At 46.9% G+C, this 21,777-nt stretch overlaps 1 protein-coding gene across 1 annotated transcript in view; it reads right to left on the bottom strand.

Moving 5' to 3' along the window:
- Window positions 1–21,777, bottom strand: part of LOC141147992 (uncharacterized) — a 134,307-nt gene that overhangs the window by 104,768 nt on the left and 7,762 nt on the right. Inside the window, exons 2-4 of the mRNA XM_073635148.1 lie at window positions 14,084–14,413; window positions 6,804–7,103; window positions 4,284–4,568 (exon numbers count right to left, since the gene is read on the bottom strand). Of these exons, the coding sequence (XP_073491249.1) occupies window positions 4,284–4,568; window positions 6,804–7,103; window positions 14,084–14,413 (915 nt within the window). The remainder of the gene's footprint in view (window positions 1–4,283; window positions 4,569–6,803; window positions 7,104–14,083; window positions 14,414–21,777) is intronic.

The raw sequence follows: 21,777 nt of genomic DNA, 5'->3' as shown, positions 1-21,777 counted from the left end.
TGCAAACCGACCCGAAAGTGCCGCTGCTGTGTATCCAGTGTGAAAGCCCCGAGGGCTTTCACACTGGAGCGATGCGCTGGCAGGACGGTAAAAAAAGTCCTGCCAGCAGCATCTTCGGAGCGGTGAAGGAGCGGTGTGTATACCGCTCCTTTACCGCTCTTGCCCATTGAAATCAATGGGACGGCGCGGCTATACCGCCGGCAAAGCGCCTCTGCAGAGGCGCTTTGCGGTGGTATTTAACCCTTTCTCGGCCGCTAGCGGCCACATACCGACAGTAAAACGCCGCTAATAATAGCGGCGTTTTACCGCCGACGCCGCCCACCGCCCCAGAGTGAAAGGGCTGTACCCAAATGAATTTTTTGTCCTTTTTTTCATACAAATAGAGCTTTCTTTTGGTGGTATTTGATCACCTCTGAGTTTTTTATTTTTTGCGCTATAAATAAAAAAAGACCGAAAATTTTGAAAAAAACGCATTTTTCTTAGTTTCTGTGATAAAATTTTGCAAATTATTAATTTTTCTTCATAAATTTTGGCCACAATTTATACTGCTACATATATTTGGTAAAAATAACCCAAATTAGTGGATATTATTTGGTCTTTTTGAAAGTTAGAGAGTCTACAAGCTGTGGTGCAAATCATAAAAAATTGATCACACCTGATGTACTGACGGCCTATCTCATTTCTTGCGACCCGAACAAGTCAGGAAAGTACAAATACCCCCCAAATGACCCTTTTTTTTGAAAGTAAGTAGACATTCCAAGGTATTTAGTAAGATGCACGGTGAGGTTTTTGATGTTGTCATTTTTTCCCACAATTCTTTGCAAAATGAAGATTTTTTTTTTCCCCACAAAATTGTCATTGTAATAGGTTATTTCTCTCACATGGCATGTATATACCCCAAAATACATTCTGCTACTCCTCCTGAGTATGGGGATACCACATGTGTGGGACTTTTTCACAGCCTAGCCACATACAGAGGCCCAACATGCAGGGAGCACCGTCAGGTGTTCTAGGAGCATAAATGACACATCTAACTTGTTGACTAACTATTCCACTTTTGAAGGCCCTGGAGCACCAGGACAATGACACGTGACACTGATGTGGCACTGATGACAGATGGCACTGATACGTGGCACTGATGACACTGACGTGGCACTGATGACAGATAGCACTAATATGTGGCACTGATGACACTGATGACATATGGCACTAATACGTGGCACTGATGACATTTGGCACTAATACGTGGCACTGACAGATGGCACTAATACGTGGCACTGATGACACGTGACACTGATGACAGATGGTACTAATATGTGGCACTAATGACACGTGGCACTGATGACAGATGGTACTAATACTTGGCACTGATCACACGTGGCACTGATGACAGATGGCACTAATACGTGGCACTGATGACAGATGGCACTAATACATGGCACTTTTGACAGATGGCACTAATACGTGGCACTGATGACACGTGACACTGATGACAGATGCCACTGATATGTGGCACTGATGACAGATGGCACTAATATGTGGCACTGATGACAGATGGCACTGGGGACGGATGGCACTGGGGAGGGATGGCAGTGGGAAGGGATGGCACTGGGGACAGATGACAGTGGGGAGGGATGGCACTGGGGACGGATGGCACTGGGGACGGATGGCACTGGGGAGGGATGGCAGTGGGGAGGGATGGCACTGGCAACAGATGACAGTGGGGAGGGATGACAGTGGGGACAGATGACACTGACTTGACTTTTTTTTCTGTTTTTTTTTTACACTCACCGCTGCAGCGGTTCGCTCTCTCTCCTCACACGCTGTCTCTGTGTGAGGAGGGAGAGCCAGCGATGAGAGATGATCTCATATGTTTACATATGAGATCATCTCTCATTGGCACCGCCGATCGCACTGTAAACGGCTGCTGTGATTGGCCGTTTATGGTGATCTGTGACTGGCTGTGTCCAAGGGACACGGCCAGCACAGAACTTCCCCGATGCGCGCCCACGGGAGCGCGCATCGCGGAAGTAAACAGCAGGACGTCCAGGGACGGCCACCCGGCAGGTAGCGTCCGCGCTGCAGCCGTCTTTTGGCTATAGCGCGGGCGCGAAGTGCTTAAAGTTATACTAAATGATTTCCTTATTCTTTAAAAATAATCCATGCACATCCAATTCTTAATGGCCCTGTCATCTATTTTTCATGAATTTATAACATACTTTATGCGCTCATTAACTGTCACATGGTGGAGCAGGTAGACGGCGGGAGCCTTTGGCGCGAGTGGAGCATTTTTTTTTTTCTCGGCTCGGTGGCGGGTGTTGTGATTGAGGATGGATCTACACTAGGGGCCATTGTTTTTTATTTTTAATAGAGGAATTGGTAAAAACTGTGTTTTGTGTTTTTATTTCTTTAATTAGGTATTAGTGTAGTTCTATTCCCTGTGTTGTTTGTTTTTCTTACCGGGCACGCACTGCACATGCACGAGTCGCGCTGCGCGCTGTGAATGGCCGGGCAATCTTCTGGGATCTGTGACGTGTCTCAGAAGATTGCAGTGAGAGAGGGGGGAGAGGTGAACTTCCTTCCGGAGCTGAATGCCTCTAAAAAGAGGGTATCCGCCCCCCCAAAATGACATGCAAAATGTGGCATGTCAGGGGGTCACCTACACTTAAAGCGGAAGTTCCATTTTTGGGTGAAACTCTGCTTTAAGGCCCATACATACAATATGAAAATCGGAAGAAAAATTTCGTCCAACAAACGATCTGCTGATTTTCGGAATGTTAGTACGGTGCTTTCGACAGCTGATTCTGATTTTTCGTACGACAAAAGCTGGATGTGCAGACTATAACATTTTTGTCGGATGTGAACACAATGTCTGATTTTCGTTTTATTAGCACGGATTTCGTCCGAAAAAGATCGTAAGAGCAAGACTACGCATGCTCAGAAATGAAAGAATACATACAAAACTATTCAACACATTACGTCACTTCTGAAGTTGTATTCTGTCGTACGAGAATTTTTGTTCTGTGAGAAACCTCTTCACTTTTGACATGAGACAAGCATGCCACAAAAAACAGATGTTGAGTCCGACCGTGTGTATGCTCCATCAAACATTTGCTGTCGGAATTTCCACCAACAAATGTTTGAAAGCAGGTTCTCAAATTTTCCAACAGCTTCCTTTGTTGTCGGAAAGTCCGACCGTATGTACACAAGTCCGTTGCACAAATGTTCACGCATGCTCGGAATCAAGCAGAAGAGCCGCACTGGCTATTGAACTTCCTTTTTCTCGGCTCGTCGTACGTCTTGTACGTCACCGCGTTCTTATGTTCGGAATTTCCGACAACATTTGCGTGACTGTGTGTATGCAAGACAAGTTTGAGCCAACATCCTTCAGAAAAAAATCCAAGGCTTTGTTGTCGGAAATTTCGATTGTGTGTACGCGGCTTAAGAGTTGCCAAGATAACCAGTCAGCTTCCATCTATTGCTAGTCTAATACAGGGAAGGACATGAAAGCTGAGTGCTATAAGGCAGTTGTATTTTACATTTACTTTAGGTTTTACTAATCAGCCCCTCTGCGGACAGTCATGCCTCCCAAAAGAAACTGATTTCTTTTTACCTGATCCTCTGCTCTTGCAGGCCCCTCCATGGTGCTAGACTGATCCTTGTAGCCTCTTCACCCCCATGCTCCAGTAGTTGGATGGCTCTGACACCATCAAGAGTGATGCAGAGACCATAGCCTTGGATGGCAAGGAACAATTCTCTTCTAGACATAGGGGGGAGCTGTTTACAGAGTGAGAGGAGGATCAGGTAAGTAAAACTACTTTTACCTTCACCTAAACTAGCTAAACTACCATTTAACCTTTGCAATGCAGGGGCAGCCCCACTGCACGGAAATCATTTTTCTTTTCCTGGAGTTGGGCTTTAAAGGGGGAAGGGCATGAAGGAAATTATAAACAATCCATCATCATATTGCGTGTTTATCAGTTACCAGCCCTTTGGTAGTTAAAGTAAAGTTCACCTCTATTGCTGACCGAGTCACTTGCTAAGGTTTAAAAACAGCACATGCAGCTACATAACACCAGATGTAGTGCTATTGCCTGTTCCCAAACATGGTACCACAGCAATAATGTTTACAAAGCATAATTTGACAGTTTTTTTACCTCTACATTTCACATATAAATATGCTTATAATCATTACACAGTTTCTATATTTTATTTATCTATTTATGTATAGTATGTATTGTAGCTTTTTTTGCAGTATTCTCTTTAGAAAGTGAATCACTCACCTGTGACTTGTACCCGCAGCCTCTCCACATGTGGGATGTTGAGGGTTCCATGTTCCACCACACATCTCAGCTCCATGTCCCTGTTCTGTTGTGTCGGGATAAAGTAATAGTCAGATTCCACAGCTGAGCTACTGATTCTTCGGGTCTTGGTATTCTTCACCAGGGTGTCATTCAAGAACCAATTCACAACAATGGATTCCGGGTAAAACCCAGAAACACTGCACACCAACATCTGCTCCACATTCAAAATAAATGCTTGGGAAGTAATGTGAATGGATGGGATAGCTGTGATAAAAGTGACATACAGTATATGCTATTACAATGTTTGTTTTGTATAGGTTAATTCTGATAGAGGTTTAAACGTTTTTAGTAGGAGTGAGCATAGAGATAAGATACAGAATCTGAACGGTTAAATGCACTATCACTGTACTTAAAGCGGTGTTCCACCCAAAAATGGAACTTCCATTTTTCCGGTTCCTCACCACCTCCGGTGTCACATTTGGCACCTTTTAGGGGGGAGCAGATATCTGTCTAATACAGGTATTTGCTCCCACTTCCGGCGATATATCGCCGCAGATTCCATGGCGATCTACGCCATGTCCGGCCCCTCCTCCCCCCCTCCCCCTGCTGTTTTCTGGGAGACACACAGAACCCAGAAGACAGCAGAGACCAGTAAGGACGTGCAGCGCGACTCGAACATGCGCAGTAGGGAACCAGGCTGTGAAGCCGCAATGCTTCACTTCTTGATTCCCTTACCAAACATGGCAGCGCATCCACCAAGGAGACGAGGGAAAGATCGGCTTCGGGTGAGGACATTGCGGGCGCCCTGGACAGGTAAGTGTCCTAATATTAAAAGTCAGCAGCTGCAGTATTTTTAGCTGCTGACTTTTAATTTTTTTTTTTTTCGGTGGAACTCCACTTTCAATTTATAGTGCATTTGTGCCCCAACAATGGACTTTAAAGTATTTACATATAAAAAAAAAAAAAAACAAACAAAAAAAAAAGCTACAAAACAAGCTGCCACCGACCTATGTAGTTGCTTGTATTGTGAAGTAATTTTTCCTAAATAATCACAATAGAGACTCAAAGGTTAACTCATGCTTAGTGCGGTGAACTACTTTTGCTGCACTGGATAAATGTCAGTGACCACTAGGGTATACAGATATATAGAAAACAGTCCCATTCACACTGCAACAAAGCTGGGAGGTGCGCTGCGGTGAACTGCAGTAAAATGCAAACATAACATTTTACTGTGGAACACAGACAGACACCCCGTCACCGCATAGCAGTACAGTGCAAACGCACCTCGCACCACCCTCTCACTGCAGCTCCCTGTAAGGCCTTGATCTCACAGGCCTACTTCAGTGTAAATCCATGTTTGCCCACATGGGGTTGCACATGTGTTCTGTGCAGCCAGTCCTATTCATGTCAATTTGGACGCAGTGGCTGTATGAACACAGTGGCTGCTCCCAATTCGATGGGTGTGTGGCCCTAAACACTTGTACATTTCCATGAAGGCAAACACGGTCCTTGCATTAACGTGTGTGCTGTAGTACGCCTATGTGAATTGGGATTAAAGGGAACTAGACTGTGCACTTTGCAAGTACAGTTGCTCCAGAGCTTAGTAAATGAGGGGAAGTCTGCTGACTTCCATCATCCAATCATGTGCAAGTAAAACATGTTTTTTTTTTCTTTTTCCTTGCATGTGATTGGGTATTCTTTGCATAGTGAAGCCTCACCTCATTTAATAAACTCTGGAGCAACTGCATTTACAAAGTGCACAGTCTTTTTTTTTTTTTAACAACTTAAGGACCAAGTCTATTTTTGACACTTGTTGCTTACAAGTTAAAATCAGTATTTTTTGCGAGAAAATTACTTAGAACCCCCAAACAAGTAAACCAGATTGCCGACCGCCCACTCTAAAAAACAGTACCGGGGTTATTGCCTACAGCTGCAGGCTTCACCCCGGTACATCCACTTCCTCAAACGACGTACAGGTACTTCGGTTTGCGGGAAGTGGTTAAATTCACCCCACTGTGTAAATGTGATGTAATGGAAAAAGGAGCTGTGATTTCAGTGCATCTGTTGTGAACTTGGAGACAAATTTCTCCACAATGCTTGCAGCGTCAGAGGTGAGGAAAGGCTTGTTTTAAAGTGATTTAGGTTTGCTTTAAGGCCCTTTAACCATGCGATTGGGACTATTTTTACCTGTACCTCAGCGTACCTAGCATTGTCAACAGTGGTGGCCTGCTATGCAGGGCGCAGGGGTGCCACCTCCTCATCCATGTGCCCGGCCCCTTAATCTACATGCGGGGTCGCCGGCCGCATGGTATCCAATGGTTTTGTTTTTCGTGGGTGGGTTGGGGGTGGTGTTAGTTTGCCAAACCTCCCTCCCCCAAAATATTGAGCACCAGCCATCACTGACTGTCAACCATTACATGATTTAAGACACCCCCACATGCCATAGGATAGAGCTGAGGTGTTGATCAGTTAGTATATACAGAGTAATGATAATGTTACCTCCATACACCAGCTGGAAGTCTTCCTGGAGAGGTGTAGTAAGAGACTCATGTTGGACTCTACAGGAGAAGATCCGCTCTCTGTCCTCCTTAGTGGGTGTTATTGTTACTGAGCTCCTCACACTGTACGTCCCATCTGGGTCTCTCAGAGGTTTCTCCACAATAAATTTATCCAGTATCTTTCCATCCCGGAGCCATTTAATGTCGATGTCCACTGGATAGAACCCAGAAATGACACTACGGAGGACATTCTCTCTGTTTTTAACAACTAATTTTTCTGTAATGGAGATCTGTGGAGGAGCTGAAAAATATATTATACATCATGTCCTACTAGCATCATAAACATAATTTAACCACTTGTCAACCACGCTATAACCAAATGACTGCTATAACGCAGTTGCCTAGTTCTGGGACAACTTCTCGTGATCGCGCCCACCACTGGGCACAGGCAGGACACTGCTGATCACATATAGAGGTAAAGAGCCAATCAGCGGCTCTTTACCAACGTGATCAGCTGTGTCCAATCACAGCTGATTACGGAGGTAAACAGATGCCGGTTATCAGCACTCCTTTCCTCATGCTGACCGCATGAGGAGAGGAGAGGAGAAGAGAGCCGGTAACCGGCTTCTCTAAAAGGGACATCTACACTGATAATCAGGGCACTAATTATCAGTGTCCTGATTATCAGTGCAGCTCCTCTAGTGCCCACCAGTGCTACCAATCTTTGCCCACTAGTGCTGCAAATCTGTGCCTACCAGTGCTGGCAATCAGTGCCTACCAGTGCTGCCAATCAGTGCCTCCTCATCAGTGCCACCCATCAGTGCTGCCTATCAGTGCCCATCACTGCCACCTATCAGTGCTGCCTATCAGTGCCACCCGTCAGTGCCGCCTATCAGTGCTGCCTATCAGTGCCACCTATTGGTGCCTATCAGTGCTGCCTCATCAGTGCCACCTATCAGTGCCCATCAGTACCGCTTATCAGTGCTGCCTATCAGTGCTACCTATTAGTGCCTACCAGTGCTGCCTCATCAGTGCCCACCAGTGCTGCCTCATCAGTGCAGCCTTTCAGTGCCCATCAGTGCAGCCTTTCAGTGCCCATCAGTACCAACTATCAGTTCCGCCTATCAGTGCTGCCTATCAGTGACACCTATCGGTGCCCATCAGTACAGCCCCATCAGTGCCTATCAGTGCCCATCAGTACCGCTTATCAGAGGTGCCTATCAGTGCCCATGAGTGCTACCTATTGGTGCCCATCAGTGCAGCCTCATCAGTGCCCATCAGTGCTGCCTTTCAGCGCACATCAGTGTAAGAGAAAAATTACCTGTTTGCAAACTTTTATAACAAACTATTAAAAAAAAATGCTGCAAGGGCAGCTATTGGCTACTGGCTATTGAACTTCCTTTTTCTAGTCCCGTCGTACGTCATAACGTTCCAAACGATCGGACTTTGGTGTGATCGTGTGTAGGCAAGTCTGTTTCAGCGGAACTCCGTCGGAAAGACCGTCAGAGTCTACTCTGACGGAAAGTCCACTTGTGTGTACGCGGCATTAGGGGTTAATCCTCTGCATTGTGTAAAAAGGCTGTTTGATTCTGTATGCACAGATCCTCCCCTTTTTCCACTATCTCCAGTTGAAGTCACGAGCGGTGATGTAACGTGTAGAGCGTGGCCGAGAGCAGACGAAACCGGAAGTCAGTAAGGAGGCGCCTCAGACGCCGCTCCTCAACTTGTTTTTACCTTTATGCTGTTTTTAATCATTTGCAATGTAAGAGACCACTTATACTTTCAATAAATTGCAATTTTATTTAACATACTACACCATTGGAGGCCTCTCTCTCTCCCTTCCCTGTTTATTCCACCGGACTGGTGGAGCCCAGGTGGGCAACCTCCTTCTTTCCCATATCTGATAGGTGCTTTACATCAGGAGAACCGCTACACCACCAGAGAAGCCCTACCTGAATGGCACTACACTACATCCAATAAAGAACCTGTTTTGATGCCCATATTTATCCTATCTAAGGTGAGAGTCCAGAGAGCCCGGTTTCACCGGATCACCACAATTTAAAAACATCATTATCACCTCCCTTCTCCATTATATGGTCCCAGTGGAAGATGCACAATATAAACTTTTGATTTTTTGATATATTGATGCACATCAGCACTTTTGATGATCACTCATTTACATTAATATTGAGCACTGTATACTATGTTGCACTGGATTTACACTTGTAGAACACTTTTTACTTATATATTGTATTTATAATTATACTTTGATGTGATAGATTTGAAGCGTGAAATCACTTTATTATCATCATTCTATTCTAATAAATTCTGTGATGGACTCCCTGGCTGGGTATCTCCCCAAAGAAGATGCTTCCCAAGCCCAGGAACTCACCAGTGAATATAGATGTAGCTGACCCAAAGAACCAGGCAACACCAGAAGAAGAACTGCTTTGTTAGAGAAACACACTGAATTTATACAAAAAACCATCAGATAAGAGCTAATCACATTATTACAGATAATCATAGCTCCCAACTGTCCCTGATTTCGAGGGACTGTCCTTGATTTGTCGCAATGTCCCTCTGTCCCTCTTTCCCCCTCATTTGTCCCTCATTTTGGTCTGATCTATATAGTTTCATATAAAATGCACTTTTTATCTTTCAAAAAGTGTTTCCCAGTGCTAAACCTTTCATTACATTTCTAAATTGCTGCATTTGTGAATTTCAAAAGCCAATACAAAGGAATAGTGATAAAAAAAGCCCTTGTGGATTTAACTACCCTTTTTTTTCTGGTGAATTCTCCTTTAAGTGAGTGTGGCAGGGGGGTGTGTCCTATGTCTTTGTACTTTTGCTAGAAGGTGTCCCTCATTCCCATCTCAAAATGTTAGGAGATATGGATAAAGGCCACCTCAGACAGTAGAGCTAATCACATTATTACAGATAATGACCACCTCAGGCAGTCCGGCGCCCCCATAGTAATACATTATACATAGGAAGCCAAAAATCAATTAGTGACTAGCTCCTTCTGGATAACTTGAAAACAAAGTTCCCCAGGAACTAATAAAGACATGCACACTGACACTTAAAGTGGTTGTAAACCCTTACAGATCACTTTAGACTACAGGTAAGCATGTGTGCAGCGGCTCCCGCACGCATGTGCAGGAGTGACGTCATTGCAGCTCTGGCCAGTCACATAGCTGGAGCCCCGGATATCCGTAAATAACTCTAGGAGACATGTCGCCAGGCAGAGCAGTGTGCCGGGACCACTGCGGGGGCTTTGATCTAAGGTAAGTATTTTATAATGAGCTAGTATGTATACTAGCTCAGTATGTCTTTTCTTTGTCTTGCAGGGTTTTTTTTTTCGTGCGTTTACAACCATATTAATCCTAGTACATACGGGCCAAATGCTGGTCCGCCAGAAGCCACCTTCTGTTGAAGGGGCATGACAGAAAAGGGTCTACGGATCGGGGGGGGGGGGGGTCACCCTCCTGTCAGAACACAATAGCAAAGCAGCAGAGATTGCTGTACTAACATTGCATAGTTAGTACAGTGGCTCCTTCTGAGCCGTCAGTTTTTTTTCCCATTCAGCCCTGGGTTAAATAAAAGAACGAGTAGTGTGTACCAGACTTTAGTCTAGGTTCACACTGTAGCAGGTCTGTGTGGGCACGTTTTTCTTCAATATGCAGAGCTGATCAGTGTATTCGGACAGTGGAGGAGCTACAATACAATAGCACAGTGGGAGGCTTCCTCCAACCACCTCAGTTGTGTGGATGGGGGAATCAATTTCAGCCTCTGCATGATCAAAAACAAATCAATCCATGTATAATCCACACACAATAGTTTTTTTTAAAAACTGACAGCTCCAGTCGGAGCTGCTGTACTAACAGTCCGATGTTAGTACAGTGATCTCCCCCGCTGAGCTTCTGTGGGACCGGCTGACATACACACGGGCCAAATGTCGGCTGTTGTTTATTGAGCTGGCCGATGTCGCCCAACATTTGTCCCATGTGTACTAGGCATTAGTGTCCATGTGCCGTTGACAAATGTTTTCCCTGCCAAATCTGCATCTTTATTATCATCTATGCAGATTTGTTTGTTCAGGAGCTTTGTTTTTGAGTTCATTAAACACCCACACATGGGAGATTTACTAAAACTGGAGCACTCAGAATATGGTGCAGCTGTGCATGTTAGCCAATCAGCTTTCAACTTCAGCTTGTTCAATTAAGCTTTGGCAATAAAACCTGGAAGCTGATTGGTTTTTATGCAGAGCTGCACCAGATTTTGAACTCTCCAGGTTTAGTAAATCAATCCCATTGTCTAAAGCTGTGTATACACACTACTAGCTTTTTTTTTTGTTTAAAGCGGAGTTCCACACAAAAATGGAACTGCCGCTTTTCGGAACCCTCCCCCCCTCCGGTGTCACATTTGGCACCTTTCAGGGGGGAGGGGGGTGCAGATACCTGTCTAAGACAGGTATTTGCACCCACTTCCGGCATAGACTCCCATGGGAGTCTATGCCTCTTCCCGTCCCCACCGCACTGTCTGCTGGGAACACACAGCTCCCAGGAGAGAGCGAGGACCACTTGGGACGCGCAGCGAGACTCGCGCATGCGCAGTAGGGAACCGGGAAGTGAAGCCGCAACGCTTCACTTCCTGATTCCCTCACCTAGGATGGCGGCAGCAGCTGCCAAGAACCGAGCGGGTTTTCGGCGTCCCCTGCCGACACCGCTGGACCCCGGGACAGGTAAGTGGCCATGTATTAAAAGTCAGCAGCTGCAGTATTTGTAGCTGCTGGCTTTTAATATTTTTTTTTTTTGGCGGTGTGGGTGAACCCCCGCTTTAACCAGTGGGCTGAAGGGAAAAAAATCTAAGGGCGGGCATACGTGGATCGAAATATGGCCAATTCAGCAGGGACCAGACGGATTTTGATCCATGTATGGGCAGACTGGTTCAACAGAAGCCGATCTACCAATCAACTTCTGTAGAACCAGCCTGTCCGGGTTTTCTTGAACGATCAGTGCCCCATCAGAATACAATAGCACAGCGGGAGTAACTTCTCCACTGGTCTTATATCTTTGGATGGGGGAATCGGGGAATTTTTTGTTGTTCATTCAACCTACTGATAAAACAAAAAAAGATTATTGTATGGCCAACTTAAAGGAGAAGTCCAGCCTGAGTTCGTTTGGCTGGGTTTCTCCTATGGGTCACAGGAGTGCAATTCGTTTTGCACTCCTGTGACCCGTTTTCAGCAGAGAGCGGTCTGGAGTCCGCTCTCCACTGATGTCACGCAGATTAGTCCATCCTAACAATGGGAGTCTGGATCCACCAGGTGCCTGGACTGATAGCCGTCTCAGCCTCTCAGCGAGCCGATCCTCCACAGCTCAGCGCTCCAGTGAGCGTGGAGGAGCAGAGCAGGAGAGCTGCTGATTGACAGTCAGCAGCTCTCTGCTCGGGGGTCTGTGAGAACTAAGCCATCGGCGGTGTTCGATCACTCGGTTCTCAGTGAAGAGGCGGCGGGGGACAGATGCAGCATCCACCTAGGTAAGTATGGATCTGCAAAACAAAACATAATTCCCTGAATACACTGATTGTTCCTGCAGCCATTAGCTGCAGACCACTGATAAAGGGAGTTTTTCCAGTAGGGTCATTAAGCAGAAGCCAGTTTTAATCGGCTTCTGCCGAACAGGGAGGACCACACACAGATCAAAGTTTGCCCAGTTTAGCATTTCGATCTGGGCGTACCCAGGTTAAGGAAGCTTTGCTTAAAGTGATTGCAAAGTCTTGTTTTTTTTTTCTATAAAAATAACAAACATGTTATACTTACCTCCTCTGTGCTGTGGATTTGCACAGAGCAGCCCAGATCCTCCTCCTCTTGGGTCCCTCTTCGGCTCTCCTGGCCCCTCTCTCCTGTTGAGTGTCCCCACAGCAAGCAGCTTGTTATGGGGTCACCCGAGCCGAGCTGCAGCTTTGTGTGTCCATTCAGACCTGGAGCCACTGTTCAGCCCTGCCCCCTTTCCTGATTGGTTAACTGACTTTGGATGACAGCAGCGGGAGCCAATGGTGCCGCTACTGTGTCTCAGCCAATCAGGAGGGAGAGTCACGGACGGCCTGGACACTCGTGGACATCGCTGGACAGAGATGGGGCTCAGGTAAGTATTAGGGGGGCTGCTGCACACAGAAGGCTTTTTATCTTAATGCATAGAATGCTTTAAGATAAAAAAAAACCTTCTGGCTTTACAACTCCTTTAACTGGGATGTTGTCTGTATTTGTATTGTAAGAAAATGGCGGTGAGGCAAATTTCTAGTTCTAGAGCACCATTTATAATCAGCACTTCAGAAATCACCCTTGGGCAGCCAGTGTGTCCATTAATTGTTGTGATCCAAGCCAGCATGGACCAATCCATGTGTCTGTATTCCTTGTGATCTTGATGACCAATCACACTAATCACAAATATAAACATTAATACTGATGCACACTGCAACCATTACATATGTTTTGGTGTACTGCATATGCCCCCTGCTCTGCTTGGGAAGAGGTGGAGGTGTCACAGTTTGGCATTTTCGCCCTGGGCACTGAATGACCTTGTCCTGGCACTGTCAGTGTGTGGCACCTTTGCATTTTTCTTTTGTGCTTGCCATTGAAATAAAAAAAAATAAATAAAAAGTGAAAAATCACACTTGCACACTGTGGTTCCTCCCACCGGCTTCTATATTACTAAAGAATGTAGGGGCGGCACAGTGGTGTAGTGGGTAGCACTTTCACCTAGCAGTAAGAAGGTTCGCTGGTTTGAATCCCAACCATGACACTACCTGCCTGGAGTTTGCATGTTCTCCCTGTGCCTGCATGGGTTTCCTCCGGGTACTCCGGTTTCCTCCCACACTCCAAAGATATGCTGGTAGGTTAATTGGATCCTGTCTAAATTGTCCCTAGTATGTATGAATGTGAGTTAGGGACCTTAGATTGTAAGCTCCTTGAGGGTAGGGACTGATGTGAATGTACAATGTATATGTAAAGTGCTGCGTAAATTGATGGCGTTATATAAGTACCTGAAATAAATAAATAAAAAAATAAATATATGAGCTGGTGAAATGAACCACAATTCATGACTGGGGATCTGCAGTGGAGTTTTATAACATTGGCGCCCAAACAGGCTCCGTGCTCACATAGTATTTACTCCTGTAAACCATGTTTCTGGGTGAACCATGAACTAGTGAAACTCCAAGTATTGATAAATAAATAACTTTTCTGGGCTATAAATACCAAACGTGTGTTGAACTTTGTACCTTGTATGTCCAATCTGATCTCCTTCTCCTCCCTCTTTGGGGTGAACAGTATGGAGCACTTATAGATCCCTCCATCCATTATAGTGATGTTTGATATAGACAGATCAGCGATTCCATCCTCTGCCCGGCCTGTATACGACACACGAGGATCTCTTGCTATCACTTTCGCGTACTGAACATGTAATATTTCTTTTCCCTGAAAGTACCAGGTTATGGCAGGAAATGACTGATTGATAGGAGGTTTACTGATTATGAATGAGCAGGAAATGTTCACATCTTCCCCCATCATAGCTCGATGGGATGAAGGAGCAGTCAGCTGCAGAGCGTGACCTGTGGAATAATAAACATTGGAATTATGTTAATAGCTTTTTGCACTCAAATAGCAGAGAAAAGTCATGAGAGATTCCAGAAAGAGGGAATGACGTCTGATAAATCCTTATTGAATCACACAGCTACTGTGTCTAACATTAAAGTGATTGTAAGGGTTCGTTTTTTTTTTTTAACCACTTGAGGTCCGGGCCACAGCCGAATGACGACCACAGAGCGGACCTCAATTTCCGGGAGGCCGTCATAGGACGTCCTCCCCTGTGCACGCGCACCCCGCGCACCCTGCAGGGCGCGCTGTGTGCGCGCTGTGATCACCGAGTCACAGAGCCTCAGATGATCACAGATCCGAGTAAGGGCCCGATCCCAGCCCCTTACCATGTGATCAGCTGTCAGCCAATGACAGCTGATCACATGATGTAAACAAAAGCTCGGTAAACGTTTTTTTTTTTCTCCTCACGCTGATAGCGTGAGGAGTAGGGATGAGCCGAACACCCCCCGGTTCGGTTCGCACCAGAACCCGCGAACGGACCGAAAGTTCACACGAACGTTAGAACCCCATTGACGTCTATGGGACTCGAACGTTCGAAATCAAAAGTGCTCATTTTAAAGGCTAATTTGCATGGTATTGTCCTAAAAAGGGTTTGGGGACCCGGGTCCTACCCCAGGGGACATGTATCAATGCAAAAAAAACTTTTAAAAACGGCCGTTTTTTCGGGAGCAGTGATTTTAATGATGCTTAAAGTAAAAAAAAAAAAGTGAAATATTCCTTTAAATATCGTACCTGGGGGGTGTCTATAGTATGCCTGTAAAGTGACGCGTGTTTCCCATGTTTAGAACAGTCCCTGCACCAAATGTCATTTTTAAAGGAAAAAATCTCATTTAAAACTGCTTGCGGGTTTAATGTCATGTCGGGTCATGGCAATATGGATGAAAATCAGTGAGACAAACGGCATGGGTACCCCCCAGTCCATTACCAGGCCCTTTGGGTCTTGTATGGATATTAAGGGGAACCCCGCACCCAAATTAAAATAAGGAAAGGTGTGGGGCCACCAGGCCCTATATACTCTGAACAGCAGTATACAGGCGGTGCAAACAAGACAGGGACTGTAGGTTTGTTGTTAAGTAGAATCTGTTTGTAATTTTGAACATTTTTAACGTGTTTAGCTCCAGCCAAAAAATCTTTTCTAAGCTTTTTGGAAAACATAGGGAAGGGTTATCACCCCTGTGACATTTGTTTTGCTGTCTTTCCTCCTCTTCAGAAAATTTCACCTCACTTTTTTGTCCCAATGAAAAATGTTTTTTGAAAATTTGGGTTTTTTTGTGGAACAAGGATTGGAAAGCATCAGTGGAAAGGAGAAATTGTTTTCCCATATTAACTCTTACAGGAGAGAATTTCCCTTCCTAGGGGTAGATTTCATCTCACTTCCTGTTGTCTCCTTCCGTTTGCAAGTAGGAGTCGTTTGTAAGTTAGATGTTTGAAAGTAGGGTCCTGCCCTATATACTCAGCAGAAATTTGGGCCTTAGGTGTTGCTGTGGCCACAACACTGTAAGCCCTCACAGGGCCCTGCTGTGAAATATTAGATCAAGAATTGTAATTACATGCCCCTGTTGAACAGGAGCTGAAAAATTAGGCCTTAGGCACTGGTGCTGGTGCCACAACACTGCAACCCCTCACAGACACTCTAGTTGGAACGCAGGAACGAGCCCTGCTGCAAAGTATTGCTTCAAAAATTGTAATTACACGCCCCTGTTAGACAGGGGCAGAAAAATTGGGCCTTAGGCACTGGTGCTGGTGCCACAACACTGCAACCCCTCACAGACACTCTAGTTGGAACGCAGGAACGAGCCCTGCTGCAAAGTATTGCATCAAAAATTGTAATTACACGCCCCTGTTAGACAGGGGCAGAAAAATTGGGCCTTAGGCACTGGTGCTGGTGCCACAACACTGCAACCCCTCACAGACACTCTAGTTGGAACGCAGGAACGAGCCCTGCTGCAAAGTATTGCATCAAAAATTGTAATTACACGCCCCTGTTAGACAGGGACAGATAAATTGGGCCTTAGGCACTGGTGCTGGTGCCACAACACTGCAACCCCTCACAGACACTCTAGTTGGAATGCAGGAACGAGCCCTGCTGCAAAGTATTACATCAAAAATTGTAATTACACGCCCCTGTTAAACAGGGGCTGAAAAATTGTGCCTTAGGCACTGGTGGTGGCGCCCAGAACCAAAAATGTTCTTACAAGCTATCAGCGTGATGATTGAGGAGGAAGAGGATAATTACTCAGGGATAGTCACTCAGCATCAGCATAGGCAGTCTTTGAAGGGATCTGAGATTTCAAAAAAAATTATTCGGTTACATCAGCATCAGGTGCTTGGTAGCTGGTGGTGATCCAAGACTGATTCATTTTTATGAAGGTCAGCCGATCGACCGAGTCGGTGGACAGACGCACCCTGTGATCGGTTACCACGCCTCCAGCAGCACTGAATGTGCGTTCCGAAAGAACGCTGGATGCAGGACAGGCCAGTAGCTCAATTGCATACTGTGCAAGCTCTGGCCAGTGATCCATCCTCAAGACCCAGTAACCCAGAGGATTTTCGGTGGGAAAGGTGTCCAAGTCTGATCTTGCCCCTAGGTATTCCTGCACCATGTAAAACAGACGCTGGCGATGGTTGCTGGAACCGATCATACCTTGGGGCTGCGGACCAAAAAATTGTCTGAACGCATCGGTCAGACGGCCACCTTCTCCACCGCTCCTTCTTTGACTGACCGAAGCCTCAGCAACACGTTGTCCAGAAACAGGAGTTTGTAACCTCCCAGTCTCTGGGAACGCGTTGCACAGACCTTTCTGCAAGGCCTCCCGAAGATGTTTCATGCTCTGCTCCCTCTGCGATGGCAAGATAAGGTCCGCAACCTTACCCTTGTAACGTGGATCAAGGAGGGTTGCCAGCCAGTATTGGTCCTTCTCCTTGATACCACGAATACGAGGATCCTTACGCAGGCTTTGCAGGATCAGGGAGGCCATGCAGCGTAGGTTTGCTGAGGCATTCGGTCCGGAGTCCTCTGGGTCACTAAGGACAACAACGTCCGCAGCCACCTCCTCCCAGCCACGTACAAGTCCATGTGTTCCTTGGGACTGATCCCTTAAAGACTGCTGCTGATGCTGAGTGCCAGGCTCCACCTCCATACTGACACAATCTTCCTCCTCCTCCTCCTCGTCCTCTTCCTGTGTGATCGGCGGGCACGCAGGAACACTGTCTGGATAAAGGGGGCCTTGAGAGCTAAGGAAGTCCTCCTCTTCCTGCCTCTGTTCTGCCTCAAGTGCCCTGTCCATTATTCCACGCAGCGTGTGCTCCAACAGGTGGACAAGGGGGACAGTGTCACTGATGCATGCACTGTCAGTGCTCACCATCCTCGTGGCCTCCTCGAATGGTGACAGGACAGTGCATGCATCCCTGATCATGGCCCACTGGCGTGGGGAAAAAAAACCAAGCTCCCCTGACCCTGTCCTGGTGCCATAGTCGCACAGGTACTCATTGATGGCCCTCTGCTGCGTGTGCAGCCGCTGCAGCATGGCCAACGTTGAGTTCCACCTGGTGGGCATGTCACAGATTAGGCGGTTCTTGGGCAGGTTAAACTCCTTTTGGAGGTCCGTCAGCCGAGCACTGGCATTATATGACCGGCGGAAATGCACACAGACTTTCCTGGCCTGCCTCAGGACATCCTGTAAGCCCGGGTACCTGCCCAAGAACCGCTGCACCACCAAGTTAAGGACGTGAGCCAAACAGGGCACATGGGTCATTTGTCCCTGTCGGAGGGCAGAGAGGAGGTTGGTGCCATTGTCGCAAACCACCATTCCTGCCTTAAGTTGGCGTGGCGTCAACCACCTCTGAACCTGCCCCTGCAGAGCTGACAGAACCTCTGCCCCAGTGTGGCTCCTGTCCCCCAAGCACACCAGCTCAAGCACCGCATGGCATCTTTTGGCCTGCGTACTTGCGTAGCCCCTTGAACGCCTACGGAGCACCGCTGGTTCCGAGGAAGAGGCCATGGAGGAAGAAGAAGAGGAGGGGGTGGAGGAGAGAGGTGTGTCACAATCAGCATTTTGGAGGCGTGGTGGCGGAACAACCTCCAACACTACTGCACCTTGTCCTGCATCCTTCCCAGCTGCCAGCAGAGTCACCCAATGCGCCGTGAAACTTAGGTAACGTCCCTGTCCATGCCTGCTGGACCATGAGTCAGCGGTAATATGCACCTTACCGCTGACCGCCCTGTCCAGCGAGGCATGGACATTGCCTTCCACATGCCGGTAGAGAGCCGGAATCGCCTTCCGTGAGAAAAAGTGGCGTTTGGGTACCTGCCACTGAGGAACCGCACATTCCACAAACTCACGGAAGGGGGCAGAGTCTACCAACTGAAAAGGCAGCAGTTGAAGTGCTAGCAATTTTGCCAAGCTAGCATTCAACCGCTGGGCATGTGGATGGCTTGGAGCAAACTTCTTTCGGCGGTGCAGCAGCTGGGGCAGGGAAATTTGCCTGGTACAATCTGACGTCGGTGTACCAAAAGCAGATTGCCCACAAGTACTTGGCTGTGACACACCTAATTCTACACCTTCATTCCTCTCACTGCAGGTCTCAGAGAGGACTGAAGGTCTAGTGGGGTTGGAAATCTCAGCTGATGAGGAGCAAGGAGAGATCCTCTTTGTTCTTTGGTGTGGGTCTTTTAGATACGCTTGCCAACGAACTGCATGGCAGGTCAACATATGTCTGGTCAAGCATGTGGTACCCAAGCGAGAGATGTTTTGGCCACGCGAGATACGCTTGAGACATATGTTGCAAATAGCAGCGGTGCGATCTGATGCACTCGTCTCAAAAAAGGCCCACACCAAAGAACTTTTTGAATAACGCGCAGAGACTGCAGCGCCCTGCACATGTGGAGCTTTGGGGTGTGATGCAGTCAATGTGCTGCCCTTAGGCTGGCCCCTGGAGGGCATCCTGCCTCATTGGTGATGTGCCGCCTCCTCCTCCTCCTCCTCCTCCTCCTCTCTCCTATCAGGCACCCACGTTGAGTCAGTGACCTCATCATCCCCTTCCTCCTCATCACTGGAGCAAACCTGGCAGTATGCTGCAGCAGGGGGAGCATGACTGCCAGATTGCTGTCCTTCTTGGGCACCCCCTCTGTCCGTGCTCATGTTACTGCCTTCATCGAGCTCAGTATCATCATCAGAGCCTTCCAAACGCTGGGCATCCTCCTGGAGCATGTACCCAACACTGTGGTCAAACAGTTCGAGGGAATCCTCAGGAGGACATGGTGGAGCTAGGGAAGGAGTCACTGATGACATTGAGCTGAGGGAAGAGGCCGCTGCTTTGCCAGACAAAGCACCCTGGGCATGGGTGAGAGAGGATGAGGAGGATGAGGACGGCTTGGTCATCCACTCGACCAAGTCTTCCGCATGTTGCAGCTCAACACGGCCAGCTGCCGAAAAAAAGGCCAAGCGTGTCCCATGGCCACGTGCTGATGAGGATGCACCGTCTCCACGACCAGCACTAGACACAGAGCCTGCTTGCCCTCTCTTATTGGCTTGTGACTGTCTGCCTCTCCTTCTTGGCCTTCCAGACATACTAATGGCCTGTAGCTGCACTAAGCTGGGATAGAACACCTGTAATTTTCTTCAGGTAGCTTTATATACTGTAACCAGACAAGCCTGCCTGTCAGTAGGAAGATAACAGGAACGGATCTAGCTGAACACTGTGAGCAGGACGCACTGCACTAAATGTAAATAGTCTAGCTGCCTGACCGTGGTACTAATAGGATCAAATAGAACACCTGTAATTTTCTTCAGGTAGCTTTATATACTGTAACCAGACAAGCCTGCCTGTCAGTAGGAAGATAACAGGAACGGATCTAGCTGAACACTGTGAGCAGGACGCACTGTACTAAATGTAAATAGTCTAGCTGCCTGACCGTGGTACTAATAGGATCAAATAGAACACCTGTAATTTTCTTCAGGTAGCTTTATATACTGTAACCAGACAAGCCTGCCTGTCAGTAGGAAGATAACAGGAACGGATCTAGCTGAACACTGTGAGCAGGACGCACTGTACTAAATGTAAATAGTCTAGCTGCCTGACCGTGGTACTAATAGGATCAAATAGAACACCTGTAATTTTCTTCAGGTAGCTTTATATACTGTAACCAGACAAGCCTGCCTGTCAGTAGGAAGATAACAGGAACGGATCTAGCTGAACACTGTGAGCAGGACGCACTGCACTAAATGTAAATAGTCTAGCTGCCTGACCGTGGTACTAATAGGATCAAATAGAACACCTGTAATTTTCTTCAGGTAGCTTTATATACTGTAACCAGACAAGCCTGCCTGTCAGTAGGAAGATAACAGGAACGGATCTAGCTGAACACTGTGAGCAGGACGCACTGCAATCAATGTAAATAGTCTAGAAGATAACAGGAACGGATCTAGCTGAACACTGTGAGCAGGACGCACTGCACTAAATGTAAATAGTCTAGAAGATAACAGGAACGGATCTAGCTGAACACTGTGAGCAGGACGCACTGCACTAAATGTAAATAGTCTAGAACAGTGGTTCTCAACTCCAGTCCTCGGGACCCACTAACAGGCCAGGTTTGCAAGATAGCTGAAATACATCACAGGTGATATCACTTGCTGCTCAGTGATTGCAGTATTCTAGTCTGCAACTCCCCAAGGTAATACTTAAAATCTGGCCTGTTGGTGGGTCCCGAGGACTGGAGTTGAGAACCACTGGTCTAGAAGATAACAGGAACGGATCTAGCTGAACACTGTGAGCAGGACGCACTGCACTAAATGTAAATAGCAGGAACGGATCTAGCTGAACACTGTGAGCAGGACGCACTGCACTAAATGTAAATAGCAGGAACGGATCTAGCTGAACACTGTGAGCAGGACGCACTGCACTAAATGTAAATAGCAGGAACGGATCTAGCTGAACACTGTGAGCAGGACGCACTGCACTAAATGTAAATAACAGGAACGGATCTAGCTGAACACTGTGAGCAGGACGCACTGCACTAAATGTAAATAGTCTAGAAGATAACAGGAACGGATCTAGCTGAACACTGTGAGCAGGACGCACTGCACTAAATGTAAATAGCAGGAACGGATCTAGCTGAACACTGTGAGCAGGATGCACTGCACTAAATGTAAATAGCAGGAACGGATCTAGCTGAATACTGTGAGCAGGACGCACTGCACTAAATGTAAATAGCAGGAACGGATCTAGCTGAACACTGTGAGCAGGACGCACTGCACTAAATGTAAATAACAGGAACGGATCTAGCTGAACACTGTGAGCAGGACGCACTGCACTAAAT

The sequence above is a fragment of the Aquarana catesbeiana genome, linkage group LG06, assembly GCF_042186555.1.
Source record: "Aquarana catesbeiana isolate 2022-GZ linkage group LG06, ASM4218655v1, whole genome shotgun sequence".
Lineage (NCBI taxonomy): Eukaryota > Metazoa > Chordata > Amphibia > Anura > Ranidae > Aquarana > Aquarana catesbeiana.
This window is presented reverse-complemented; position numbering and strand designations above follow the sequence as displayed.